General features: G+C 39.9%; 1 protein-coding gene across 1 annotated transcript in view; it reads right to left on the bottom strand.

Moving 5' to 3' along the window:
- LOC108714735 (protein CFAP20DC-like) overlaps nt 1-26,285 on the bottom strand; it is a 208,921-nt gene that overhangs the window by 177,745 nt on the left and 4,891 nt on the right. The window contains exons 2-4 of the mRNA XM_041590936.1: nt 17,771-17,846; nt 12,713-12,802; nt 11,278-11,371 (exon numbers count right to left, since the gene is read on the bottom strand). Coding sequence (XP_041446870.1) covers nt 11,278-11,371; nt 12,713-12,802; nt 17,771-17,791 — 205 coding nt within the window. The 5' untranslated portion in view covers nt 17,792-17,846. The remainder of the gene's footprint in view (nt 1-11,277; nt 11,372-12,712; nt 12,803-17,770; nt 17,847-26,285) is intronic.

The raw sequence follows: 26,285 nt of genomic DNA, 5'->3' as shown, positions 1-26,285 counted from the left end.
GGCTATTAATGATCACACGGTTTGGGAAATAAAAGGGCACATCTTGGATCTCTGCATGTTTTGTTCTCTATGTTCTCAACAAATATGAAGAAGTCATTCTAAGCAGCATCTGAGAAATATTCTATATATAAATGTACTCGGACAGGATGATGAAACACTATGTCAAAAGAAGACAGAGAAAAGCAGAATATGGTCCCTGATGTGTTGGGTTTCTGACATATAAATGATCCCATTGTCAAGGAAGAAAAATACTCTATCAGTGTAACCTCTCAAATCACCTCTTCTTGAACGCGATGGATTGAAACTGACTTTACCATCCTTGCTTTTCACCAGTAATAAACTCCCGTAGATTCTCAGCTTTGTTATTTACTTCATTCATTTCATGTCACAGATGGGAACGGGACTGGGTCGATTCTGCAGGACTTCACAACACTGGGAGTGAAGAGGGTTATGAGATTGACTCTTCTGCTTAAATCCAACGCTCTCATTCTCTTGTCAGATAAAGGCTCCTTTACAAATATAGGTGCTAAACAGCACTAGTGACGTTGTGATCACTACCAGTGAAAATTGAAAGCAAAGATCTTACTGGTTTCAGTGTGAAACAACACCGGTTTAATGTTTCTATAAAGTTTAGACATTCATCAAGGTCATGAATCCAGATGCTCTAGACTTAAAGGGGTTGTTGACCTTTAAGTTATAGGGATACTGTCATGGGAATTTTTTTTTTTTTTCAAAATGAATCAGTTAATAGTGCTGCTCCAGCAGAATTCTGCACTGAAATCCATTTCTCAAAATATATATATATTTTTTTATATTCAATTTTGAAATCTGACATGGGGCTAGACATTTTGTCAATTTCCCAGCTGCCCCAAGTCATGTGACTTGTGCTCTGATAAACTTCAATCACTCTTTACTGCTGTACTGCAAGTCGGAGTGATAACACCCCCCTCCCTTTCCCCCGCCAGCAGCCTAACAACAGAACAATGGGAAGGTAACCAGATAACAGCTCCCTAACACAAGATAACAGCTGCCTGGTAGATCTAAGAACAACACTCAATAGTGAAAACCCATGTCCCACTGAGACACATTCAGTTACATTGAGATGGAAAAACAACAGCCTGCCAGAAAGCATTTCTCTCCTAAAGTGCAGGCACAAGTCACATGACCAGGGGCAGCTGGGAAATTGACAAAATGTCTAGCCCCATGTCAGATTTCAAAATTGAATATAAAAAAATCTGTTTGCTCTTTTGAGAAATGGATTTCAGTGCAGAATTCTGCTGGAGCAGCACTATTAACTGATTCATTTTGAAAACCAAAAATGTTCCCATGACAGTATCCCTTTAAGCACAAATTTTTTAGGGGCAAATTTACTTATGGTCAAATATCGAGGGTTAATTAACCCTCGATATTCGACTGCCGAATTGAATATCGAAGTCGAAGGATTTAGCGCTATTCCTTCGATCGGACGATCGAAGGAATAATCGTTCGATCCAACGATTAAATCCTTCGAATCGAACGATTCGAAGGATTTTAATCCATCGATCGAAGGATTATCCTTTGATCAGAAAATTGTTAGGAAGCCTATGGGGACCTTCCCCATAGGCTAACATTGGCCTCGGTAGGTTTTAGGACTAGGGGGTCGAAGTTTTTTTTAAAGAGACAGTACTTTGACTATCGAATGGTCGATTAGTCGAACGATTTTTAGTTCGAATCGTTCGAATCGAAGTCAAAGGTCGAAGTAGCCCATTCGATGGTCGAAGTACCCAAAAAAAACATTCGAAATTCAAATTTTTTTTCCTCTATTCCTTCACTCGAGCTAAGTAAATGGGCCCCTTAGTATGTTATAGAATGACCAAATCTAAGCAACTTTCAATTGATCTTCATTATTTATTTCTTACCATTTTTTTTAATTGTTTGCCTTTTTCTTCTAAATGTTTCCAGCTTTCAAATTGGGTCACTGACCCCATCTAAAAGCAAGGCTACAAATGTTATTTTTTATTACTCATCTTCCTATTCAGGACCTCTCCTATTTATATTGAAATCAATGCATGGTTGCTAGGGTAATGCAGATTGTAGCAACCAGGTAGCTGGAATTACAAACTGGAGAGCTGCTGAATAAAAAGTTGAATAACTAAAAAACTACAAATAATATAAAATCAATACCAATTACAAATTGTCTCAGAATATCACTCTCTACATCATACTAAAAGTTAACTCAAAGGTAAACAACCCCTTTAATTTTACTTGATAACATCGATGTCTTTGGAGACACAGATCTTTACTGGTAAAGGGCTGTGGTTGCCTTGGGCTGGTACAGAAGCACAAAACATCATGTACAACATTTCTAGCTTCTTCTGTAGTTTAACTTTCCTTGTACTTTAATAGGCTACGGGTCTCCTTTGTGCCCACTCCTTAGGGGAATGCCCTATAATTGGGGAATACATTTATCAGTCCCCTACACTACTATAGGGGATATATGGTACCAGTGTTGGACTGGGGTGTATCAGGCTCAACGCGGGCCTCCACCTCAAGGGGCCCCCTCCCCTGTTATGAGCTTCACCAGGCATGATACCCGCAGCCCCTTCCTCCCACGTGTACCTTTTTGACCATATAACTCCAAGTTTTATATATATATTAAACCATGGATGAATCCCACTATTTATAATTGATTTCTTGTTACATTTTAAAATATGTTGTAAAGGAATCTTCACCTGCAAAGCTTTAGTATATGTAACGTGTTAACTGCTAACACCCTTACGCACAGAATGTGGTTGACTGCTGAGAGCAGTTGAAAAACACACTGCTCTGCTCTGATATGTGTCATTTCATTATTAATATTGTCATTATTAGCATGTAGTTATTTCTGTTTATATGTTAAATGTAAAAGAGTGAACCACAGGAGATCCAAATGCCTATTGGTGTGGATTGTAGTTCCTGTTCTTTACACTATATTATTATAACATTTTTCTGTTTTTTTTATTTTCAGTTTCTTCAATAAATCTACTGGTCGTGGTGGTAAGAATCACTGGCGCCTGAGTAAAAGTAAAAGTGTTGTAGACCCTTCCTCTATAATTTCTGCGAGGGCCAAGCTGAAGTTAGTAGTCGCATATCACTCCCAGTGTTACATTATTTTAGGATCAGGATTCATCCACATCCCAGTATGGAACCTCGCCATACACTCAGGTGGTTAAATTCCGAATTTATCTCATAATGAAATTAAAAAAAGCTCAACCAAACTCCCATGCCTGATTCTGCCTTATTGATAAATGAGATAACTCAAATAAATCATATTGGGAAAAAATACAATAACCCAAATCCTACAATTTTTTCAGACTTTTTTCCTGAACTGTTAGATTTTTATCGGATTATCACGCTAAACCCAGTGCAAACCATGATATCTTCAAATTGGGATAGGGACATCTCCCATTGACTTATACATGACCTCGACAGGTCTGAGATGGCAGATTTTTGGATTCGGCCTTTTTGCAACATTAGGGTATAATAAATCTCAAAAAAGCCAAGTTTTTTTTTTTCCACTAAAAATTTGAGATTTTGCCCCAAAAAGCCTAACCAGATAAATAACCCCCTCAAAGTAGTTGATTTGGCTTTGGCGCATTTTGGCACATTTCTGCATTCATCAAAACCTAGAAATAGTCCATTTAGTTATACAGGTATGGGACCTGTTATTCAGAATGCCCGGGACCTGGAATTTTCTGGGCAATTGATCTTTCTGTAATTTGGATCTTCATACCTTAAGTTTACTAGTAAATCATGTAAACTTTAAATAAAGCCAATAGGCTGGTTTTGCTTCCAATAAGGATTAATTATATCTTAGTTGGGATCAAGTACAAGCAACTGTTTTATTATTACACAGAAAAGGGAAATCATTTTCAAAAATGGAGTCTATGGGACATGGCCTTTCCGTAATTCGGAACTTTCTCCATAATGGGTTTCCAGACAACGCATCCCATACCCGTATAATTCATTTAGCCCCTATTATTCTCCAACCCAATTATTCTGCTGATAATGGCTGCCATACAGTAAAGAAGACTTGGAGAATCCATTGCTTATCAACAAGAATATTTTAAATAATTGTAAATGGATTTCAATCACCACCATCATTCTCTAAGAATTTTTGATGCCATGACATGGATCATAACCCATATAATGATATAGTATATTGTTATGAGTGACTCTGAGACATAGATCAGAATTGCATCATCTCCTGGGAAAAGACATGGTAATTTCTGCAAAGTGATGAATTACGTAAAACATTTAGCATGTCAAGGAATGTGTGAAAATATGAACACACACTTGTCAGACTATTGGAAAAACTATATTTAGTAAAATAGATTGGTATCCAGTGAATGTAAGATTCAAGGAATAATCATACAAAGAGGTTTATAATGTTCATAATGATGAATGGCTGGCCTTTTCCTTTAGACATGTTTTAGAGACTGGAGTCAAAAGGGTAATTTTCATTGTATTTGCTGGACGCTCAATGGTATAAGAGATGTGTGAAATACAGTTTTAATACATTTAGCCTGGCATGATACTAAGGATCTATTAGTCCTGTGAGTGCTTAATGCTGTCAATGTATGTCTTTCTCATGGAACACCAAGGTAGGGGTGATGTCTAACTCTTTATTTTGGATTTAGCCCAGGGATAAGGGTAGGTGTGTTTCCAGATTATCCAGCATTAGGGCCAGGTCCTCTACTCAGTTGATGAAGGAGTATAAGATAATCTTTTCTGAGAAGTAATTTTGGGTGTACGTACCCCTTGGATTTTTTAATGTACTAAATAGGAACTACAATTGCCAGTGATGGGGCAAAGGCAATTCTCTCAGCAGTCATACTGGACCATATAAGAAAGTAAAGGCTCTGTCAGACTGGGAAGTCAGTAAATAAATACTATCTAGAATTAGGGAGATGCCCTCTGAGACTATCAAGTAGTACGTTTGGGGTTAATCCTTAGTTACTGTACTAGTACTAGGTGTGATGACTCACCCTTGTGGTCTAGTGGGAGGAGGTCTGACGGAACGCCTGCAGCCTCCTCGGCGGGGACGCCAGCCACGCCGCCGCTCCTCTGGGCCGCAAGTGGGGGAATAGTTAGGGCGCGCACAGCGTGCCGCTTCCTGCTTTGTTTGCGCATGCGAGCTGGCGTGTGATGTCAGTGCGCAGTGGTGCGAAATTTGAAAATATTTAAAGCCAAAACACATTTCCACACATTGCCCATTATAGGATCTTGTTCCTGGTGCTTCTGTAAGTTTTGAGCTTCTGATTATTCTGTATTGATTCCTGTTGTGACCCCCTGGCTTCTGACTACTCTAACCTCTGATCCCTGACCCTTGCCTGAATACAGACTACCTCTTCTGCGTAACCCCTCTGATTGACTTCCTGGTTTGACCCTTGCCTGCCTGACTACATTTATTCTCTGCCTGCCCCGACCCGGCCTGATCTGACTACTCTTTTGCCTAAACGTCTTGTACCACGACCTTCTGCCCAAAGACTTTACTAAACATTCGAGCCCCTCTGTCTAGCCAGAACCTCTAGCTTTGCACCTCTCATTTAAGTCCTGGTGGCATCCAAGTAGCTGAGGGCTCCTCCAGAGGCGAAAGGCGGTTACACTACAGGTGAAACACGAGCAGAGACCAGGGTGCTTGGCATTTGTTCTGGTGTTGGGTGCCGACCATGACACTAGGGATGCACCGAATTCAAGATTCAGTTTGGGATTCAGCCAAGATTCAGCAGGATTCTTATTCAGTCAAATCCAAGGGCCTGGCTGAAACAAATCCAAAAAATCATGCTACTTTTCGTCACACAAAGAAGTAAAAAAAAAAATTTAACCGCAAGGTTCAATATTTGGCCAAATCTTTCAAAAAGGATTCGCAATTCAGCCAAATCATGAAATAGTGGATTTGGTGCATCCCTAACTAGTACAGGGTCTAGTTGCCAAGGGTGGGCTAGATGGAATTCCCATTGCAGTCATAAAGGACCACATTAAAAAGTAAAGGTTATTTAAAACTCTTATAAAGTCTGCAGTCTGTGAATGAGGATTCCCCAGCCTCTACTTGTTAATTTAGTGACAGTGATCCCAAGCCAGTTCCCACAACATGCCGGTGGCCTCTAAGCAGGTGCTTATTTTTGAACTCCAAGTTTGGAGGCAAGTTTTAGTTGCATGAAAAAACAGATGTACTGCCAAATAGAGCCTTCCGTAGGCTGCTAGTCCACATAGAGGTTACCAAATAGTCAATCACAGCCCTTACTTAGTACCCCCAGGAACTTTTTTCATGCTTGTGTTGCTCCCCTACTCTTTTTACATTTCAGTGTGGCTCATGGGTAAAAAAGGTTGGGGACCCTAGATCTAGGAGTACAGGCTACAGAGGAGTACAGTACTAAGAACTACCAAGACTTAAGATTGTGATTAGTTACTGGAGAAATGATGGGGTAGAGACGATTCCTACTGCAGTCATACAAAACAGGACCACTTGTGAAAGTAAAAGCTCTGTCAAATTGTGTAATTGTTTCCTAATATTAAATGTAGCAAATACAGGTATGGGATCCGTTATCCAGAAACTCGTTATCCAGAAAGCTCCAAAATAAGGAAAGCAGTCTCGCGTAGACTCTATTTTATCCAAATAATCCACATTTTTTAAAATGTTTTCCATTTTCTCTGTAATAATAAAACAGTCACTTGTACTCAGGCCCGGATTTGTGGAAAGGCCACCAAGGCCCGGGTCTAGGGCGGCAGGACTTTAGGGGGCGGCATGCAGCCCAACCACAACCACATTGGTTCAGAAACACTGGGGATGCGAAGGAGATACAATTGTTTTTTAAATTTCCCGTGTAGCAATACCCAATGTTCCGGTCCCGATGAAGAAAATTGTGACAAACGGCAGTAGGCCTAGTGGCGCCCGCTATGTAAATCCGACCCTGCTTGTACTTGATCCCAACTAAGATAGAATATATCCTTATTGAAAGCAAAAGCAGTCTATTGGCTTTATTTAAAGGGGGAGTAAAGTCTAAAATAGAATAAGGCTAGAAATGCTGTATTTTGTATACTAAACGTAAACATGAACTTACTGCACCACAAGCCTAATCAAACAAATGATTTATGTTTTCAAAGTTGGCCACAGGGGTTCACCATCTTGTAACTTTGTTATACATCTTTGCAAGACCAAGACTGTGCACATGCTCAGTGTGGTCTGGGCTGCTTAGGGATCGTCATACATTATCAAAACAGCAGAATAATATCTGCCAGAAGCCGATACAGCAAGACTGATTAATAATCAGAATATACAGACTGCACTGGGTCCTGTGTTGTCATGTAATCTAATGTGGATTTTATAGTTTTTCTATTGTTTAATACAAACTTTCTCCAACTCTGCAGAACCAGTGGCTGCAGCAAAATAATCCTCCAAATAGAACCCCAGTTTATCTGTTTAAATCTGGCTCTGTGATCTTTGTCCCTGCAACTGGAGTTGGAAACAGTAAAGGGGATGTAAAGGCAAAAATAAAATCCAATACAAATCTCTACACAGTCCCCGACTGCTCTACAGGGAAACAAATAAAGCTGCTTGATATCTGGGAAGAAAGGTGGGGGCTCCCCCTGCTGTTCAAAAGTATGATCGTTTTCCTGCAGAACAGTTAGGGACCGTCTGACAATTCATATCCACAGCACAGCACAGGGAGAATTTCACTGCATACAGTCAGATTTCTTATAAAAACTGTACACATTTTTTAATTAAAGTATATTGGAGATAGGTTTCTTTTTTATTAATGAAAGTAAAAATTGGATTTTATCTTTTTGCCTTTACGTGCCCTTTAATGTTTAAATGATTTTCTAGTTTTTAATGGATTTTCAATAAACAAAGTTTTAATTCCCGCAGTCACCGTGTGCTCCGTACTACTGTTTATACTTATATCAAGTTCGTTTGGTTCCGTCTTTTCCCCTGAAAACTCAGAATTTGCCCAAAAACCCAGTGCACGTCAAAAAATCATTAGGACTTCTCCCATTGACTTATATGCAACCTCGACAGGTCTGAGATGCCGTATTTTCAGATTCAGAATTTTCCCATCCTTGGGGTTTAATAAATTCCAAAAAATTTGTGATTTTTTGAAAAGTTCGATTTTTTTAAAAAAAAAATCACACAATTCTTTTCTTGCCTTCTTCTAGTTTCAGCCGGTGGAAAAATAGTTTTGTTGCCTGGCAGGAATTATGTGTACACACACTTGTGTGTATGTGCCCACAACCGGGAACGGCAGGCGGGTGCAGGGAGTACTTGCCTTGAGCTCCCTGCACCTCAGGCCCAGCACTGGGAGGAGCTAGGAATTATTCAGTTCTCATAACTAGCAATTGCAGTGTATCAAGCCTTTCTAATGAGAGGTAAATGTGAGCTACATGATAATCTGTATTAGCATAAAAGAAGCCTGTGGAACTGAAAAATGATCATAATGTTATAAGGCAGACAAAAAAAAAACCTCAGCTAAATCCAAGAAAATATTTGTCATATGTCTCTGTAACTGTTTAATGGGAGCGAATGCGGTTACGTGATTAATATGTATGAGCGCTCGTACTTACAAAGCATCTGCCTGAAGAAAACAACATTTGTCATGGGCTGACATTGTAAATAGGACAAATAAAAGTTTCCCGTTAGAAGCACTAAGTGGTTGTAAGGAGGGGGAATGCCTTGTCAAAGACCTCCAAACTGAAATACCTTAAAGGGGTTGTTCACCTTTCAGTTAACTTTAAGTATGATGTAGAGATGGATATTCTGAGACAATTTGCAATTGGTTTTAATTTTTTATTATTTGTGTTTTTTTTTTACTTATTTAGCTTTTTATTCAACAGCTCTCCAGTTTGTAATTTCAGCCATCTGGTTGCTAGGGTCCAAATTCCCCTAGCAACCATGCACTGAATTGAATAAGAGGCTGGAATATGAATAGGAGAGGCCTGAACAGAAATTGGAGAAATAAAAAAATAGCAATAATAATAATAATAAATGTGTAGCCTTACAGAGCATTTTTTTTTAAAATAGGGTCAGTGACCCCCATTTAAAAGCTGGAAAGAGTCAGAAGAAAAAGGCATATGATTAAAAAAGCTATAAAAAATAAATAATTAAAACTAACTGAAAAGTTTGTGGAGGGGGTACAGAGCCAGGGGCATGTGCCAACACTGCCTTTGTATAAGATTTGTTTTTTTTGTTTTTTTTTAGCCCACTACTATTAATTTTCCATACTGGCTTCAAACAGCTGCCTAGTACATGCTAGCAACCAGATAGCAGCTGAAATCCAAGTCTGAGAACTACAGAACAATAATATTATAATGTTCCTGTGGTGTTTATACAAAGGGCCTGTAGGTGTCCCTGTGCACAAGAGTTATACTGTGTACATAGTACTTTCTATACTGCTTAAAAAGTATTAGAGTTGAAGTTACTGTTGAAGTGTAATGGCTGCATGAACCTGCTAATAAAGCACGGTTATACTCTACTCATCATCGGATACCAAAACATAACAGTTCCAAAAAACACAAAAACTAAAATATGAAAACATTTAGTGATGTAACTGCAGGATACCAGGCTACCCTGCAACAATCTTCAGGGGGCTCAGTGTGCAAAACTCCCAACCTTCCCTGTTGGAAGCAAGTGCCAGAAGTGACTTGAGATGGAAATAACCATAGAGCAGACCACAAGATCCATGCTCCCCAGTAGCTGTGGGGTCTGCTATATAGTAGTTAGTCCAGGGAAGATGGTGTTCTTAAAATAAAGCCACCTGAATCATACTAAGCATTATATTCAAACTGAACTACCCCTGTGTAATTTTTTTTTTATTTTAGTCAGTACAGTCAGTAGTCTAAACTTGGCCCTAAACTTCCAGCTTTGGTTGGGCAGTTTGGACAATTTCAGGCCATTTAGACATACGGGGCAGATTCATTAAGCGCAAAATCTGCGCTAGCGATGGCTTTGCTCACATCGCAACACTTCGCCAGGTGTAGATTCGCAAGGACAATGCTCATTCACTAAAATCCGAAGTTGCGTCCAGGGCGCAGTATGCTGGCAAAGTAGCGCTAGCATTACTGCAGCAAGCGAAGCGAAGTTGCGCTAGCATTGGCTAATTTGCATACGGCGGGAAGTGTAATTACATTACACAAGCCCAGGGAACCTTAATGTGCCATACGTTAGAAATTGTAGGGGGGAAATTGTACCCCAGAAAGAAATTAACATCTTTTGCAGCCTATCACCCTGAAAAATGAAAAGTCGCCAGCGTTTTTTGGGACTTAGAAAAATTTTCAACTATCTACTCTGGTCTGAGGTGGCGAAGGCAAGTCTGGCGCAAGAGGCAAAGTTCAGTAAAATCCGCATCTTAGTGAATTTGCGTAGTTACGTCCATTCGCCAGAGCGCAACTTCGACAGGCGTAAGGGAGTGAATTACCGCTAAAGTCTATCTCTTTCACTAGCGAAGTTCCGCCTGCGAAGTAACGAAATGATGTCACGCTGGCAAATTTTCGCTAACGCTAGTCACTTCGTCCTTTAGTAAATCTGCCCCATAATCCTTCTGTCCCGGTGGATCCAAAATGACTACTCTTGACAATAAATTTTGATCGGCAAAAAGTTACGAGAATTTTTACTTCCTACTGTTCGGATTGTTTGGTTGGCAAAGTAAACAATTGAAAGGTGGCAATAGACTTGTATGGCATTTTGAATGGTACATATACGTTATAGAGAAATACCATGTGGGTTGACTTAAATACCATGTATAGTTGCTTTAATGAAGCCTCAAGACAACAGAACTGATGTTTCTTTTAGTGAGAGGAAGTAAAGAAACACAAGTGAGTGCCAGGAAATACGTTCCCCCATACAAGCACAGAAAGTTTTCCCATACTTTAAATAATATTAGTTGCTGTTTTAAGGTACAAGTTAAAACTTTTTTTTATTTTTTTATCTTTGATATTGTTTTATTCTACTCGTAGAAATGGATTTAAAGTTGATACCTGGTTGCTAGGGATTTGATGACCTTATCAAAGGTCTTAAAGGCAAAACAAAAGATGAACGGGAGGTGGTCTGAACAGAAAAAGAAGTAATAAAAAATGATAACACTATTAATGTTGCTTTACAGTCTCTTTTTCGGCGGCCAGCATCAGTAACCCTGACAACCAGAAGTTTCACTGACATGATTTAAAAATACAGAATCCCTGATTGTGACTGATTTGTATTGTGTCTAAAGTATAAAGGAATATTTTAACCTTTAAAATAGTTTGTGACAAATCAGGAATACTCACGGTTATGGCGGCTTTCTTTGGGGAGCTGCATTTTGTTGGTTTGGCTACTTCCCTCGAGTACAAAGACAAAACTCTTGACTTCTTTATCAAAGTCCTTGAGTAAAAAACATAAAGAAAGAAATGAGAGTCAGATAGCCCCCAAATAACAACATCGCTGGAAATGGATGGGCAAAGAGGTACAGGTATGGGATCCGTTATAGAGAAACCTGTTATCCAGAAAGCTACGAGTTATGGGAAGGCGTCTCCATGGGGCAGATTCCCTAAAGGGGTGAAGTGACTAATGCTAGCGAAAATTTGCCAGCGTGACGTCATTTCGGGCGTCACTTCGCTAGCGAAGGAGATAGACGCTAGCGTTGCTTCGCACTCTTAAGCCAGGCAAATTTTTGCTATGGCGATAGGACGTAACTCCGCAAATTCACTAAGATGCGGATTTTACTGAAAGTTACCTCATTCGCCAGACTTGCCTTCGCCAGCTCAGACCAAGCGAAGGACGTAACTCCGCAAATTCACTAAGATGCAGATTTTACTGAACGTTACCTCAATCGCAGACTTGCCTTCGCCAGCTGAGACCAAGCGAAGTGCAATGGAGTGTATAGGACTTCCCAAAAAACGCTGGCGTCTTTTTTTTTTCCTGAGTTATATTCTGCAAAGGTTCGTAAATTTTTTTTGGGTAACCGGGTTCCCCGCTCAATTTTCTAACATATTGAACATAAACTATACACTGGGCTCATGTGCAGGGCAATATAACAAATCTATTTTATTTATTAAGGTTCCCTGGACTTGTGTAATGTAATGTATTTGCTGCAACATATACGTCAACTTTATAATTTTCCACCGTATTTAAATTAGCCAACGCTAGTGCATCTTTGGTTTGATTGCCGAAGTAACGCTAGTGAAAATTCCCCAGCGTACAGTGCCCTGGACGGAACTTCGCACTTTAGGGAATTGTCGTTGCCCTATCGAATTTACGACTGGCGAAGTGTTGTGATGGCTGCGAAGCCGTTGCTGGTGAATTTTCGCCAGTAAGGAAATTTGCCCCTAATAGACTCCATTATAAGCAAACAATTTGCATTTTAAAAAATGATATCTTTTTTCTGTGTAATAATATGAAGATCCAAATTACAGAAAGACCATGTATCCAGAAAATCCCAGGGCCCAAGCATTCTGGATAACAGGTCCCATACCTGTACGCAAATGTGGGTTTTCTGGCCAACATCATGTGAGAGTATTGCCAGGGATTCTCTCTCTGAGAATGAGCTTGCGCTTAGGTTTTAGCCAAATCCTGAGAAATCAACTCAAGTAAATGTATATACAGAGGAGCATACACCAAACACTAGCCCTTTGGCTTATACTGGCACCCTTGAACAAATGGGTTCACTTGGCCCCTTTAGGCTTGTTGTCATTGGTAGGTTCTTGGGGGGGGTAGGAATGGTACCTTCCAGATTGCGGATTGTCTGCCGGAAAGCTTCCATTTGGCCATTGGATCTTTTCCTTGCGCACTGAAGATTTCAACAAATGCCCCTCCCTAAAATGGGAAATAGAGGAAAATGTTAGTTGAGCTAAACCCAACCACCTATCTTTCTTCTATAACATGATCATACTGATTTACATAGCCTGGGGTCCTGGGGTTCCATAGTACATCACTGAGGAAAAGGAAATTCTACTCATTTAGCACACGTTCCTGTCCAAATATGTTTTTTAAAAAAAGTGTAACCCTTTCGACACCCCTTGGTCGGTGTTACAGTCCACGTGTGGCGCTTACTTGATGAAACGAGACAAACCTGAGCCACTCCGCAGTGGTATGGGGAGAGACTGGTTACCTGGTACTTACTAGCACAGTGCCTCCACCTAGTGGGATCCGGGAACGCACCTACAGGTGGCCCCACTAGGAATACAGTAATAACACACACACAATATTGGTTAACTTAAATAACTGTTTATCTAAAATAAATGGCCACCTAATACAGGCAGCATTCCTAACTGGTGGCAATAGGGCCTCACTAACTGACTTGCTAGTGCAAACTGTCTAGCTAACTATGGAAAATCAAAGTCCTTTATTAAACAGTCTCTGTATCTTCAGCGCCTCTTTTGGGTACTGTCCCTTTCACCAGGATACTCACAAATCCTCTTTGGATACTTTAGAGCTCTCTTCAGGCGAGTCCAACACATTCAGTCATACAGTGCGCCTACCAGTGCTCAGATAGGAATCTCCTGCTGGTTGTTCCTCCAGTCTGGATTCCTTTCACACTCTATGTCTCTCCAAGCACAGTCTCTGGCTTCCCTGTGCCAGCCTGTGAACCAAATTAATACTTTTGGTGCAGCCTCTCAGCTCTCTGGGCCCACCAGCAGCTCTCTGGCCTCTTTCTCTGTCCACCATGTGGTTCTCTCTGCCAGGCTTTCTTCTTTTGCCAGTATCTGTGACTTCCTTTTCCTGCCTGCCACTTCTTAGCTGCTGTGTCACTTCCTGTTGCACTGAGATCACTGAACAGCTGGTTGCTAGGTAACAGCTTACAGCACACAGACACAGGCTCTCTGCTTCTGCCCTTACAGGGATACGAGCAATGATTTTGCACAGATTCCCTACAACAGTTATCCCTATGGATGTCTGTAGCTACAGTCAGTTATCACAAGATTGGTGACAAAGGGTAATTACTGTAAGGTGGGCCAAGATAAACTTTTTACTAAAGAGTAATGGCGGATATATGATATACTGTATATATATATATATATATATATATATATATATATATATATATATATATATATATATATATATATATATATATTCCAACATCATCCCCATCTACATCTACTCTAACTAAACAACCTATTTATTTAAAGCCAATATACTAAGTTTAATTCAGCAGGACCAGCCCCCTAAGTTTGCTCATAGTCTGTACAGAGAGATCCCATAAAACTATGACAGCATAGGTATTCCCTGTACTAAGCACAATTCAGCAGGAACAGTCCCCTAAGTTTGCTCATAGTCTGTACAGAGAGATCCCATAAAACTATGACAGCATAGGTATTCCCTGTACTAAGCACAATTCAGCAGGAACAGTCCCCTAAGTTTGCTCATAGTCTGTACAGAGAGATCCCATAAAACTATGGCAGCATAGGTATTCCCCTGTACTAAGCACAATTCAGCAGGAACAGCCCCCTGAGTTGCACATAGTCTGTACAGAGAGATCCCATAAAACGATGGCAGCATAGGTATTCCCCAGTACTAAGCACAATTCAGCAGGAACAGCCCCTAAATTTGCTTATAGTCTGTACAGAGAGATCCCATAAAACTATGGCAGCATAGGTATTCCCCTGTACTAAGCACAATTCAGCAGGAACAGCCCCTAAGTTTGCTCATAGTCTGTACAGAGATATACCATTAAACTATGGCAGCATAGGTATTCCCTGTACTAAGCACAATTCAGCAGGAACAGTCCCTAAGTTTGCTCATAGTCTGTACAGAGAGATCCCATAAAACTATGGCAGCATAGGTATTCCCTGTACTAAGCACAATTCAGCAGGAACAGTCCCTAAGTTTGCTCATAGTCTGTACAGAGAGATCCCATAAAACTATGGCAGCATAGGTATACACTGTACTAAGCACAATTCAGCAGGAACTGTCCCCTAAGTTTGCTCATAGTCTGTACAGAGAGATCCCATAAAACTATGGCAGCATAGGTATTCCCTGTACTAAGCACAATTCAGTAGGAACAGCCCCTAACTTTGCTCATAGTCTCTACAGAGAGATCCCATAAAACTATGGCAGCATAGGTATTCCCTGTACTAAGCACAATTCAGCAGGAACAGCCCCCTAAATGTAATAATCCTAATTTAATGGACATTTTCTTCCCAATGAATCCCTTGTAAGTTTGGGGTGCCAGGGTAAAAACCCCATCAGTCTTGTCTTACAACTGACCCTATATATGACAGGTTTCATTGCCACTCACCCTGGTACAGTGAGTTAAACAATCTTCCAGGCGCTGCTGCAAGTTCTGCACAGTATTCCAGTAACATACAGTAAGTACATAGCACGTCAGTATGGATGATCCCATTACAATGACTAATGTGTTTTTAGTGCACCAGGAGTATACGTTTAAAGGGACTGCACATCGTTTTTTTTTCTGTTTTGCTGTGACAAACACGTTTTGGTGTTTAATACTAAAATTAAATATGCAGCGTGTGCAACTACAGTTCTCTCAACTTACATCATTTTTTTATTTGTGAATTCAATATTACGTTATACCAAGGGCACCAAGATCTCCCTGGCTAAGAAATGACATGGTACATTCTTTCCATTTCTCCCTGGCTATTAAGCAGTTGTCTCCCATGATATTGCTAATATAAACCTCCTATATAAAATCCTTTATTCTGCTCCCGTAGCTTTCTCATGCAATTTACCTCTGCAGTCTTACAATATCTGACTTTCTCTTCTGTACTCTGATTAACTTTACACAAGGCACTTTGTACTGCTCTGAAATAATCTGGGCTTTGAAGAGATGAACTGTAAATTGTACCCAGGGCTTGTTTAGGGGGTTGAAAATAAAGGAACTTGCTTTGGGCCCAGCAGAGCAGAAGTTGCCAAGTTACAGTGCGATACTGTATATGAAGAGAGCCCTACCACCAGCACTTTGTTGTTGAAAAAACATAAAGGACTGAAGTTCAACACACATTGTTCCCTTAACTCTGTAACTCAGCCTGCAGCCTTGTGCCTTTATATGGTCACAGAACAACCCCTCAGTGACTTCTAATATCCTTATCATTTACAGTAGGGGGTACATTATCCCTTATAATACATGAGTGATACTCAGAGTTCCCTGTATAACTCAGCCTGCAGCCTTGTGCCTTTATATGGTCACAGAACAACCCCTCAGTGACTTCTAATATCCTTATCATTTACAGTAGGGGGTACATTATCCCTTATAATACATGAGTGATACTCAGAGTTCCCTGTATAACTCAGCCTGCAGCCTTGTGCCTTTATATGGTCACAGAACAACCCCTCAGTGACTTCTAATATCCTTATCATTTACAGTAGGGGGTACATTATCCCTTATAATACATGAGTGATACTCAGAGTTCCCTGTATAACTCAGCCTGCAGCCTTGTGTCTTTATATGGTCACAGAACAACCCCTCAGTGACTTCTAATATCCTTATCATTTACAGTAGGGGGTACATTATCCCTTATAATACATGAGTGATACTCAGAGTTCCCTGTATAACTCAGCCTGCAGCCTTGTGCCTTTATATGGTCACAGAACAACCCCTCAGTGACTTCTAATATCCTTATCATTTACAGTAGGGGGTACATTATCCCTTATAATACATGAGTGATACTCAGAGTTCCCTGTATAACTCAGCCTGCAGCCTTGTGTCTTTATATGGTCACAGAACAACCCCTCAGTGACTTCTAATATCCTTATCATTTACAGTAGGGGGTACATTTTCCCTTATAATACATGAGTGATACTCAGAGTTCCCTGTATAACTCAGCCTGCAGCCTTGTGCCTTTATATGGTCACAGAACAACCCCTCAGTGACTTCTAATATCCTTATCATTTACAGTAAGGGGTACATTATCCCTTATAATACATGAGTGATACTCAGAGTTCCCTGTATAACTCAGCCTGCAGCCTTGTGCCTTTATATGGTCACAGAACAACCCCTCAGTGACTTCTAATATCCTTATCATTTACAGTAGGGGGTACATTATCCCTTATAATACATGAGTGATACTCAGAGTTCCCTGTATAACTCAGCCTGCAGCCTTGTGTCTTTATATGGTCACAGAACAACCCCTCAGTGACTTCTAATATCCTTATCATTTACAGTAGGGGGTACATTTTCCCTTATAATACATGAGTGATACTCAGAGTTCCCTGTATAACTCAGCCTGCAGCCTTGTGCCTTTATATGGTCACAGAACAATCCCTCAGTGACTTCTAATATCCTTATCATTTACAGTAGGGGGTATATTATCCCTTATAATACATGAGTGATACTAAGAGTTCCCTGTATAACTTAGCCTGCAGCCTTGTGCCTTTATATGGTCACAGAACAACCCCTCAGTGACTTCTAATATCCTTATCATTTACAGTAGGGGGTACATTATCCCTTATAATACATGAGTGATACTCAGAGTTCCCTGTATAACTCAGCCTGCAGCCTTGTGCCTTTATATGGTCACAGAACAACCCCTCAGTGACTTCTAATATCCTTATCATTTACAGTAGGGGGTACATTATCCCTTATAATACATGAGTGATACTCAGAGTTCCCTGTATAACTCATCATGCAGCCTTGTGCCTTTATATTACCATTAAACTTCTTGGTGACTTATTATATCCTTATATTTTACAGCAGGGGGTATATTATTCCTTATAGATATAAATACTATTGTTCTGCATTGTGTGTTTTGGCTCAGACACTCCTCCTAATGACAGTCCTATTTCTCTGTATATTTGCAGTGGGATAAAAAAGACATTTGTTACCTGATACTCATTTTTGAACATGCTGAGTGCTGGTAGTTTTAGCAATTATCAGTTAGGTCTCCCAGAGTCTGTGTTTCTGCAAAAACATAAAACATTATACAGGCATCAGCTTTGCTCATAGACATTCTATACATTTCTACATAAAGATAAGGTACTTCTGACACACAGAACCAGTGAAGAAGTGATTGATTTGCTATTGTTCTAAGGGAAGCAGATATAGTAAAAATTTATTTTCCTATGTTTATGGCTGTACCTTGAGTTATCCAAAAGTGAAATCTCAGGCTACCCAAAATAACAGATGGAGCAGGCATTTCGTATTTATGCCAGTGGGAAAAAAGAACAATCTGCTGCCGTCGGCTCATCATCGCACAGACAGGGTGGATTACACAGTGAAAATGCAGAGCTTAACCATGGGAGGATATGATTTACGTCAAAATACTCACCCTGACCCTTAGAATTATGGTTCTGCCTGGTGCTCAATGTGTCTCATTAGTCAGGAGTGACATTTTTCACCAAGTTTCTCAGCGAAAATTACACCCATAGACTCTAATAGGTGAAAAAATTTGTCGAGCAATTTGTCGCCCATAGACTTCAATTTACGCAGTTTCACAAAGTTTTCGTAAAGCGAAATGGGTTAGATTCGCCCATCGGATTGAGAGAATTTTTCCGCCGTGTTTCGCCACGATAGGAGAAAAAAACGTTGTGCGTCAAAAAAAATGTTACGCATCAAAAGAATTTGCCGCACGTCAATAGACTTTAATGCATTTCGCCTAATTTTCACCATCGGCAAATGTTTGGTGAAGCAAAACGGTTTAAATTCGCCGATCCCTACAGGCCATCAATAGTCGGCACCCTCCAATTTGTAGCCAGTATATAGGAAACTGGCACAACAAGGCTGTTACAAGCGGGATAAAACCTGCGTGTTTATGAATTGCAAGTGATGTAACGTTTCAGGACAAGCCCCTTCGTCAAATACGATTTACCTCAACTATAGTTTGGTTGGATTACTAAATTAAAATGCATTCCCATCCATTCTGGCATTAGCCAAGGACTCCATACAGTTTTAATCAGATCTACTACAGTGCACTGATACCAGCCTCTTGTTCTTGGGGTGCATGGACTGATATTCCTGCAAATACATCAGAAATGGTCAAACGATGTGTATGACCAGATTTAGCAATTCATTTTCAGTGTTGTATCTTGTATAACTGAGCAAGACCAAAGCTATAGAGCTGGTGGCAATGCAGGAGGGGGGGACACTGGCACTGAAGTTCCATGTAACTGGCGTCTGTATTTTTATAATACAGTTAATCATCTTTCTCCATGTAGCTCTGGCTAAACGTACCCTAAAGTCCTTCCAAAGTCTCATAATGAGGTTACAGATATAGGGAAACGTTGGTGGAGCAGCCATTCTGCCATTCTGTTAGAAGAATATCTAGGACAAGCTATAAATGTTCTCCCAATCCTCCCCAAATCTCTCAAGACTTATACCATTCTTATGGATTCTTCTTCAATGGCTTTCATTAGGGATGCACTGAATCCACTTGTAAGGGGGTGTAAAGTGTTGAGAGTGTTATGTGAGTGAAATTTGAGTGACAAAATGTGCATGTATGTAAACTGTATGTGTGTTTAAAATTGTTGGGTTTAATCTGTGTAAATTGCCACTAGATTTTTAGAGTTTTCGTTTTGTTTAGGTGTAATTTCTAACCCGGCCACCAGAGGCCACTGTAGGACACAGAAAGGCTATAAAAGCAGGGGCACCGCCCAAGGTCTTGATGGGACGGCATGGCCAAAGCAACATCACCTGGCTGGTGAGTGGCGACATCAACGGTAGACAGGAGAATACAGACAGTCAAGATCTTAAGTAAGCGAGTAGTAGATGCACGAGATACTGAGGTTATTTAGTAAGGGCAGCTGTGGCCCCATCAAGGAGGAAAGTGGAATTTGTTTCCTACGGGTACTCCGTAAGTAAGGGAACCAGTGCTAGTTTAGGACAAGGTATGGAGGACACCTGGGTTTCTGGACAGGACTTGGATGGAAAAAGGGTCCTAACCTGGAAGAGTGGAGGGGTATCACCCAAAAGGTATCAGGCCACTATTGGAGAGTGGGGGGATACGGGTGTAGTATATACCGGAACCACTAGTTGGTTAGGTGTAATCCAAGGTCCTAGGGCAGGTGTGCGATCGATTAAACGATTTTACCAAAAAATACTTTGACTACTCAAAACTTAGCCAAACACTCAGAAAGTTTATAGGAGGTCCCCCATAGGCTAAACAGCAATTCGGCAGGTTTAAAGTGGTGAAGTGTCGAATTCGAAGTAAGAGACAGTACTTCGATTTTCGAAAGGTCGAATTTGTGAAGTATTTTCAATTCAAATCGAATTTTGGCCTATTCGATGGTCAAAGTACCCAAAAATTACTTTGAAATTCGAAGTTTTTGAATTCGAAAATTCACTTAGACCCTTAGTAAATGGGCCCCTTAGTGCTGGGCGAAACAGCAAAAAAAAATTGTGAAACGGTGAAAAATGAATGAAACGCATTGAAATCAATGGGCGTCAAAATAATTTTGACACGTGAGAATTTTTACATGAGCGACAATTTTTATTCGGGCAGCTATTTTGTCCAAATGCATTGAGGTTAATGAGCGTCCGAATATTTTTTGACGCTGCAAACTTTTCCTGCAGTTTCGCAAAAACTAGTGATGGGTGAATTTATTCGGCAGCCGCTAGTTCACGGGGAATTTGCCTGTTTCGCCTCCAAAGTCAACGTTTTTTCAATGCCGATGATGGCAAATTTGAATTTGCATATTATGGCAAATTAGGGGCGGGGAGGGAAATGGCTTGACTTTTTGACACAAAACAAGGAAGTAAAAACAGTTTTCCCCTTTCCACCCCTAATTTGCATATGCAAATTAGGATTCATATTCGGTTCATTATTCAGCCAAATCTTTTGCGAATGATTCGAGGGTTCGGCCGAATCCAAAACAGTGGATTCGGTACATCCCTAGTATTTACATTGTATTGTTCCATCGCTGGGATGTTTATCTACCGCTCCCCACAGTTCACTTTCATTACGCAGAATGATCACACAATGCAAGCGCTTGGGAACTGAGGCAGAAAATTACACCGAGAGAAGGCTTTGAAATGACCAGAATGTTCTTAAAGGTGTTTTCTCGAATAGCTTATGAAATGCAATTCTCTAACATGATTACTGAATCAAACAGACATATTTGTCTGACTTATAAAATGCCCCTCAGGGCATGAATGACTTTTTAAAAAAAATATTCACAAGAGAGAAATAAACATTGCAGAACATACGCGGTGTTTATGCATTTAGGAGAGAAAAGAATTAACATTAACAGAAAGAAATAGGTTTATTTCTTTTCCTGCTTTATACGAGTCTCGCTGACTATTCAGACCTAGAAAAAGCAGCACATTAAATATAAAATGCACAGACATTTAAGTAAAACATCATTTAAATGAAAATAAATATCCCTTAACTGAACTGTTTTAATTTTGAAAGTGATCCACAGCATAAAACAAGAACCTAAGATTGTGATGAGCAGGGACCCATAATAAAGGGGTTGTTCTCCTTTAAATTAACTCTTAGGGGTATATTTATCAAAGAGTTAAAGAAGTTAAAGATCACCACAGTCCACTAGAGTGAAATTCCGCCACTCTCTGTTCATTGCTATAGCCTTTTTAAAGGCATATTTATCAACTTTCACTTTCACCCTTTTGATAAATACTTTTTAAAAAATCCCATAGAAATGAATGGAGAGTGGCAGAATTTCACACTAGTGGACTGTGGTGATCTCTAACTTCACTCTTTGATAAATATACCCCTATTAGTATGATGTAGTATGATGTAGAGAGTGATATTCTGAGACAATTTGCAATTGGTTTTCATTTTTTATTATTGAAGGTTTTTGAGCTTTTTATTCAGCAGCTCTCCAGTTTGTAATTTCAGCCATCTGGTTGCTAGGGTCCACATTACGGGAATATGAACAGGAGAAGCCTGGATAAAAAGAGGAGTAATAAAAAGTAGCAAAAATATTGTGTAGCCTTACAGAGCATTTTTTTAGATGGGGTCAGTGAAAGCTGGAAAAGGCAGAAGAAGAAGAGGCAAAATAATTTAAACAAGAATTAAACCCTAAAAATGAATGTGGCTAAAAATTTGATATTTTATATAGTGAACTTATTGCACAAGGCTAAAGTTTGAGCTTGTCAATAGCAGCAATGATCCAGGACTTCAAACTTGTCACAGGGGGTCACCATCTTGGAAAGTGTCTGTGACACTCACATGCTCAGTGGGCTCTGATTGGCTGTTGAGAAGCTAAGCTTAGGGCTCGTCACTAATTATCCAGCAGAAAATGAGCTTCCCTGGCTGTAATATAAGCTGATGCTACAGGTTTGCTGATTATTAAATTCTGATGCTAATTGCACTGGTTTCTGTGCTGCCATGTAGTAATTATGTGTATTAATTACTAATCAGCCTTATATTGTGACATTTCTATTCTATGTGTACTGTATATTGTGAGTGGGTCCCTAAGCTCAGTAAGTGACAGCAGCACAGAGCATGTGAATCAGCAGAAAAGAAGATGGGGAGCTACTGGGGCATCTTTGGAGACACAGATCTTTACTGCTAAAGGGCTGAGGTTGCCTTGGGCTGGTACAGAAGCACAAAACATCATGTACAACATTTCTACCTCACTTCTTTAGTTAGGCTTTAGTTCTCCTTTAAAAACTATGAAAAAATAAATAATGAAAACCAAATGAAAAGTTGCTTAGAATTAGCCATTCTAAAACATACTAAAAGTTAACTTAAAGGTGAACCACCCTTTTAATGAGCAACCATATTAGCTGCCCACTTTTGCTTAATTTGGCAGCCCAGTGGCCTGTGTATGGGCCAAAAGCAGAAACAAAAGAGCCAAAGAACATCAGAAAATGGCTCAGTCAGGCAAAAAATCCAGCTGGCCTTGAAATGTATATGACAAAATGTATATTACTGTATGTAGGCACAAATCTGCAAGGGCAGTGATTGCTATGGGCGAAAACAAGGCACATAACAAATATCAGAAGAGAACTCTGACATCGGGGACCACTTAGCAATTAGATGTAGATACTGCTAATAGTACCACAGAGTTTGTAATTGATCCTCAGCATTCAGCTCAGATTCAAAAGTAACAGATATGACCCATGTGGCCCCCCTCAAGTCTCTGATTGGTTACTGCCTCGTAACCAATCAGTGAAGAGAGAGAGAGAGAGAGAGAGAGCACTTGGACAGGACCCACAGAATCAGGAAAAAAAAAGGTACAAATTGTAAAGTTGCATATTTTATACACATAATTCATGTGTGCCAAACCCGTGGACCTTCATCTCACTTAAAGGGGTTGTTCACCTTCAAACAACTAGTTGTTTTCAGATAGATCACCAGAAATAATGACTTTTTCCAATGACTTTCTATTTTCTATGTGTGACCTTTTTGCTCATATTGAAGTGTCAAGTGTCTTTTTTCACCTTCTGAAGCAGCCCTGGGGGGGGGTCGCCGACCCTGTAAACTGCTCTAAATGGATACATTTAGTTGATACATTTCTTATCTTTGTCCCTGCTGAGCAGAATCTCTGGGTTTCATTACAGGCAGCTGTTAGACTTGATACAATAGTTACTAATACTCCAGAGATGCTGCTGAGAAATGGATCAACTAAGGGTAAGGCCAGACGTGGCGTTTTTACGTTGCGTTTTTAAAAAAGAACAGCCAGGCATAAATACGCTACTGAAACCACACGCGACCGTCAACATGCGTTTTTCAGCATGTACAATTATTTTCCCAACATGCACTTCTCATTGTTCTCATTGAATTTGGACGCCATATTTAAAATACGCTGCGTATTTACGTACAGTGTGGTTTCAAACGTGCAGATCCCATAGAGCCTATTGATTTGGTAGTTTCTTGACGTATTGGCCTATCTGCTAAAAAATGCCAATACTGGTGTCCTGTGGCGGATTTCAGCTTGCCTGTGTGAATTGCCATAGTGCATTTTCCATTAGTTTCAGTAGTAGTGAAGTTTATGCGTATTTACGGCTGGCTGTTCTTTTTTAAAAACGCAATGTAAAAACGCCGCAAAAACGCCACGTCTGGCCTTGCCCTTAATGTTGCAAAATTGTAACAGTTCAGAGTGTGCACCTGAATTACTGAGCTGTCAGACTCAAACATCAGAAACAGGGACATTCAACTTTAAACTTAGATTTTGAAAAAAAAAACCAGTAAAAAATAAATAATGGAAAGTAATTGAAAAAAGTCTGGGGAACAATCTGAAAACAACTAAACTGAAAAAAAGTGTTCAAAGTGGTTGTTCACCTTTAAATTAACTGTTAGTATGATGTATAGAGGGATATTCTGAGACAATTTGCAATTGGTTTTCATTTTTTATTATTTGTGGTTTTTGAGTTATTTAGCTTTTTATTCAGCAGCTCTCCAGTTTGTAATTTCAACAATCTGGTTGCTAGGGTCAAAATTCCCCTAGCAACCATGCATTGATTTGAATAAGAGACTGGAATATGAATAGGAGAGGTCTGAATAGAAAGATGAGGAATAAAAAGTAGCAATAACAATACATTTGTAGCCTTACAGAGCATTTGTTTTTTTAGATGAGGTCAGTGACCCCCATATGAAAGCTGGAAAGAGTCAGAAGAAGACAGCAAATAATGTAAAAAATAATCATGAAGGCCAATTGCAAAGTTGCTTAGAATTAACTATTCTATAACATACTAATGAGCAACCCCTTTAACTGCAACTCTCAACATCCGAAAGCTGTAAAAGTGTAGGTACCCCCGCATATTTATGCCCCGGCCCCTGTAGCATTGGGAAAGAGAAAATGATTTCATTGGTTTTGGAAGAGACACATTGGATAAACTACAACTCTCACTACCCTGACACAGAAAGCGAATGACAGTTGCAGTTCTGGGGCAGCTACAAAGCGTTTGCTTGGAAATCCTGCTTTCTACATGGTTTTTGCTTTCAAACACATTGCTACAAACGTTCACCTTTCCATCTAAGAAGTACTTTATACATAAGAGCAAGTGAAACACTCTGACCATGTGGGTGGCAATTACTTTGCGTAGATGTATCAAATTCTACATTAACAGAAGAGCACTTACAGCTTCTCCTCGTCCGTATGGCAGCGCTTTGTGTGCTCGTCGCCATGGCAACAAGCACAGTAAACACATGTCAGCGGGGCTCTCGCTGCAGAGATCTTTGAATTGCAGCAGCAGCAGCAGCACATTGGGAAGTAACAGGAGAAAACCTGGGGTATCACATTGACTGCACAAAATACACACATTTCATTTCTCTAAAGGATTTAATGGTCTTTTATGGCTTATGGTTCCCCACAATGAAGCACCACAGACAATCTCACTCCCTTTCACTGTGTTCCATCCCAAATACACAGAAACTTGACTGATAATAGGGGGCAGATTTACATAGGGTCGAATATTGAGGGTTAATTAACCCTCGATATTCGACTGCCGAATATAAATCCTTCTACTTCAAACATCGAAGTCAAAGGATTTATCGCAAATAGTTCGATCGAACGAAAAATCGTTCTATTGAACGATTAAATCCTTCGAATCGTTCGATTAGAAGGATTTTAATCCATCGATCGAACGATTTTTCTTCGATCAGAAAATTGTTAGAAAGCCTATGGGGACCTTCCCCATAGGCTAACATGGCACCTCGGTAGGTTTTAGGTGGCGAAGTAGGGGGTCGAAGTTTTTTTTTAAAGAGACAGTACTTCGACTATCGAATGGTCGAATAGTCAAACGATTTTTAGTTCGAATCGTTCGATTCGAAGTCGAAGTAGCCAATTCGATAGTCGAAGTAGCCAATTCGATAGTCAAAGTAGCCAAAAAATACATTCGAAATTCAACGTTTTTTTTCTTCTATTCCTTCACTTAAGCTAAGTAAATGTGCCCCTAACTATTTGGGAGTAGTGATGGGTGAATTTCTACCATTTTTCGATGGTCGAATTGCCCGCGAAATTCGCAAAACGGCCAAAAATATTCGAAAATTGACACCGGCGTTAAAGTGAATGGACGTCCGAATAGTGTTGGCGCGTGACGGTTGTGACACGGGCATCCAACAATTTTCGGCAGCAAATTTTCAGTGGAGTTTTGCGAATTTATTTATTTATTTATTTTTTTGTTTTTTGCAGGTTGAATATGCCTGTTATATGTATTTTTATTTTCGATTTGTTTTTTTTAAAGAAAAGAAAGGAAAAAAAAAAAACCAAGAGAGATGAAAAACAAACAAAAACAAATTTTCGGCACATAGGAAAGGGATACAAAAAAAAAAACAATAGGGGTAGGGGAGGGGGAAGGAGTTTTGCGAATTTATTTGCCACCGGCAAAGCATGGAAATTCGTAGCGAATTCACTCCAGGCAAATTTATTCGCCCATCACTATTTGGGAGATGTCCCAAGCATGGCTGCTATAGTTATACAGCTATGGGGCCGGTTA

The sequence above is a fragment of the Xenopus laevis genome, chromosome 4L (assembly GCF_017654675.1).
Source record: "Xenopus laevis strain J_2021 chromosome 4L, Xenopus_laevis_v10.1, whole genome shotgun sequence".
Taxonomy (NCBI): domain Eukaryota; kingdom Metazoa; phylum Chordata; class Amphibia; order Anura; family Pipidae; genus Xenopus; species Xenopus laevis.
Note: the sequence above shows the minus strand (reverse complement) of the source record. Positions and strands in the feature narration are given on the sequence as shown.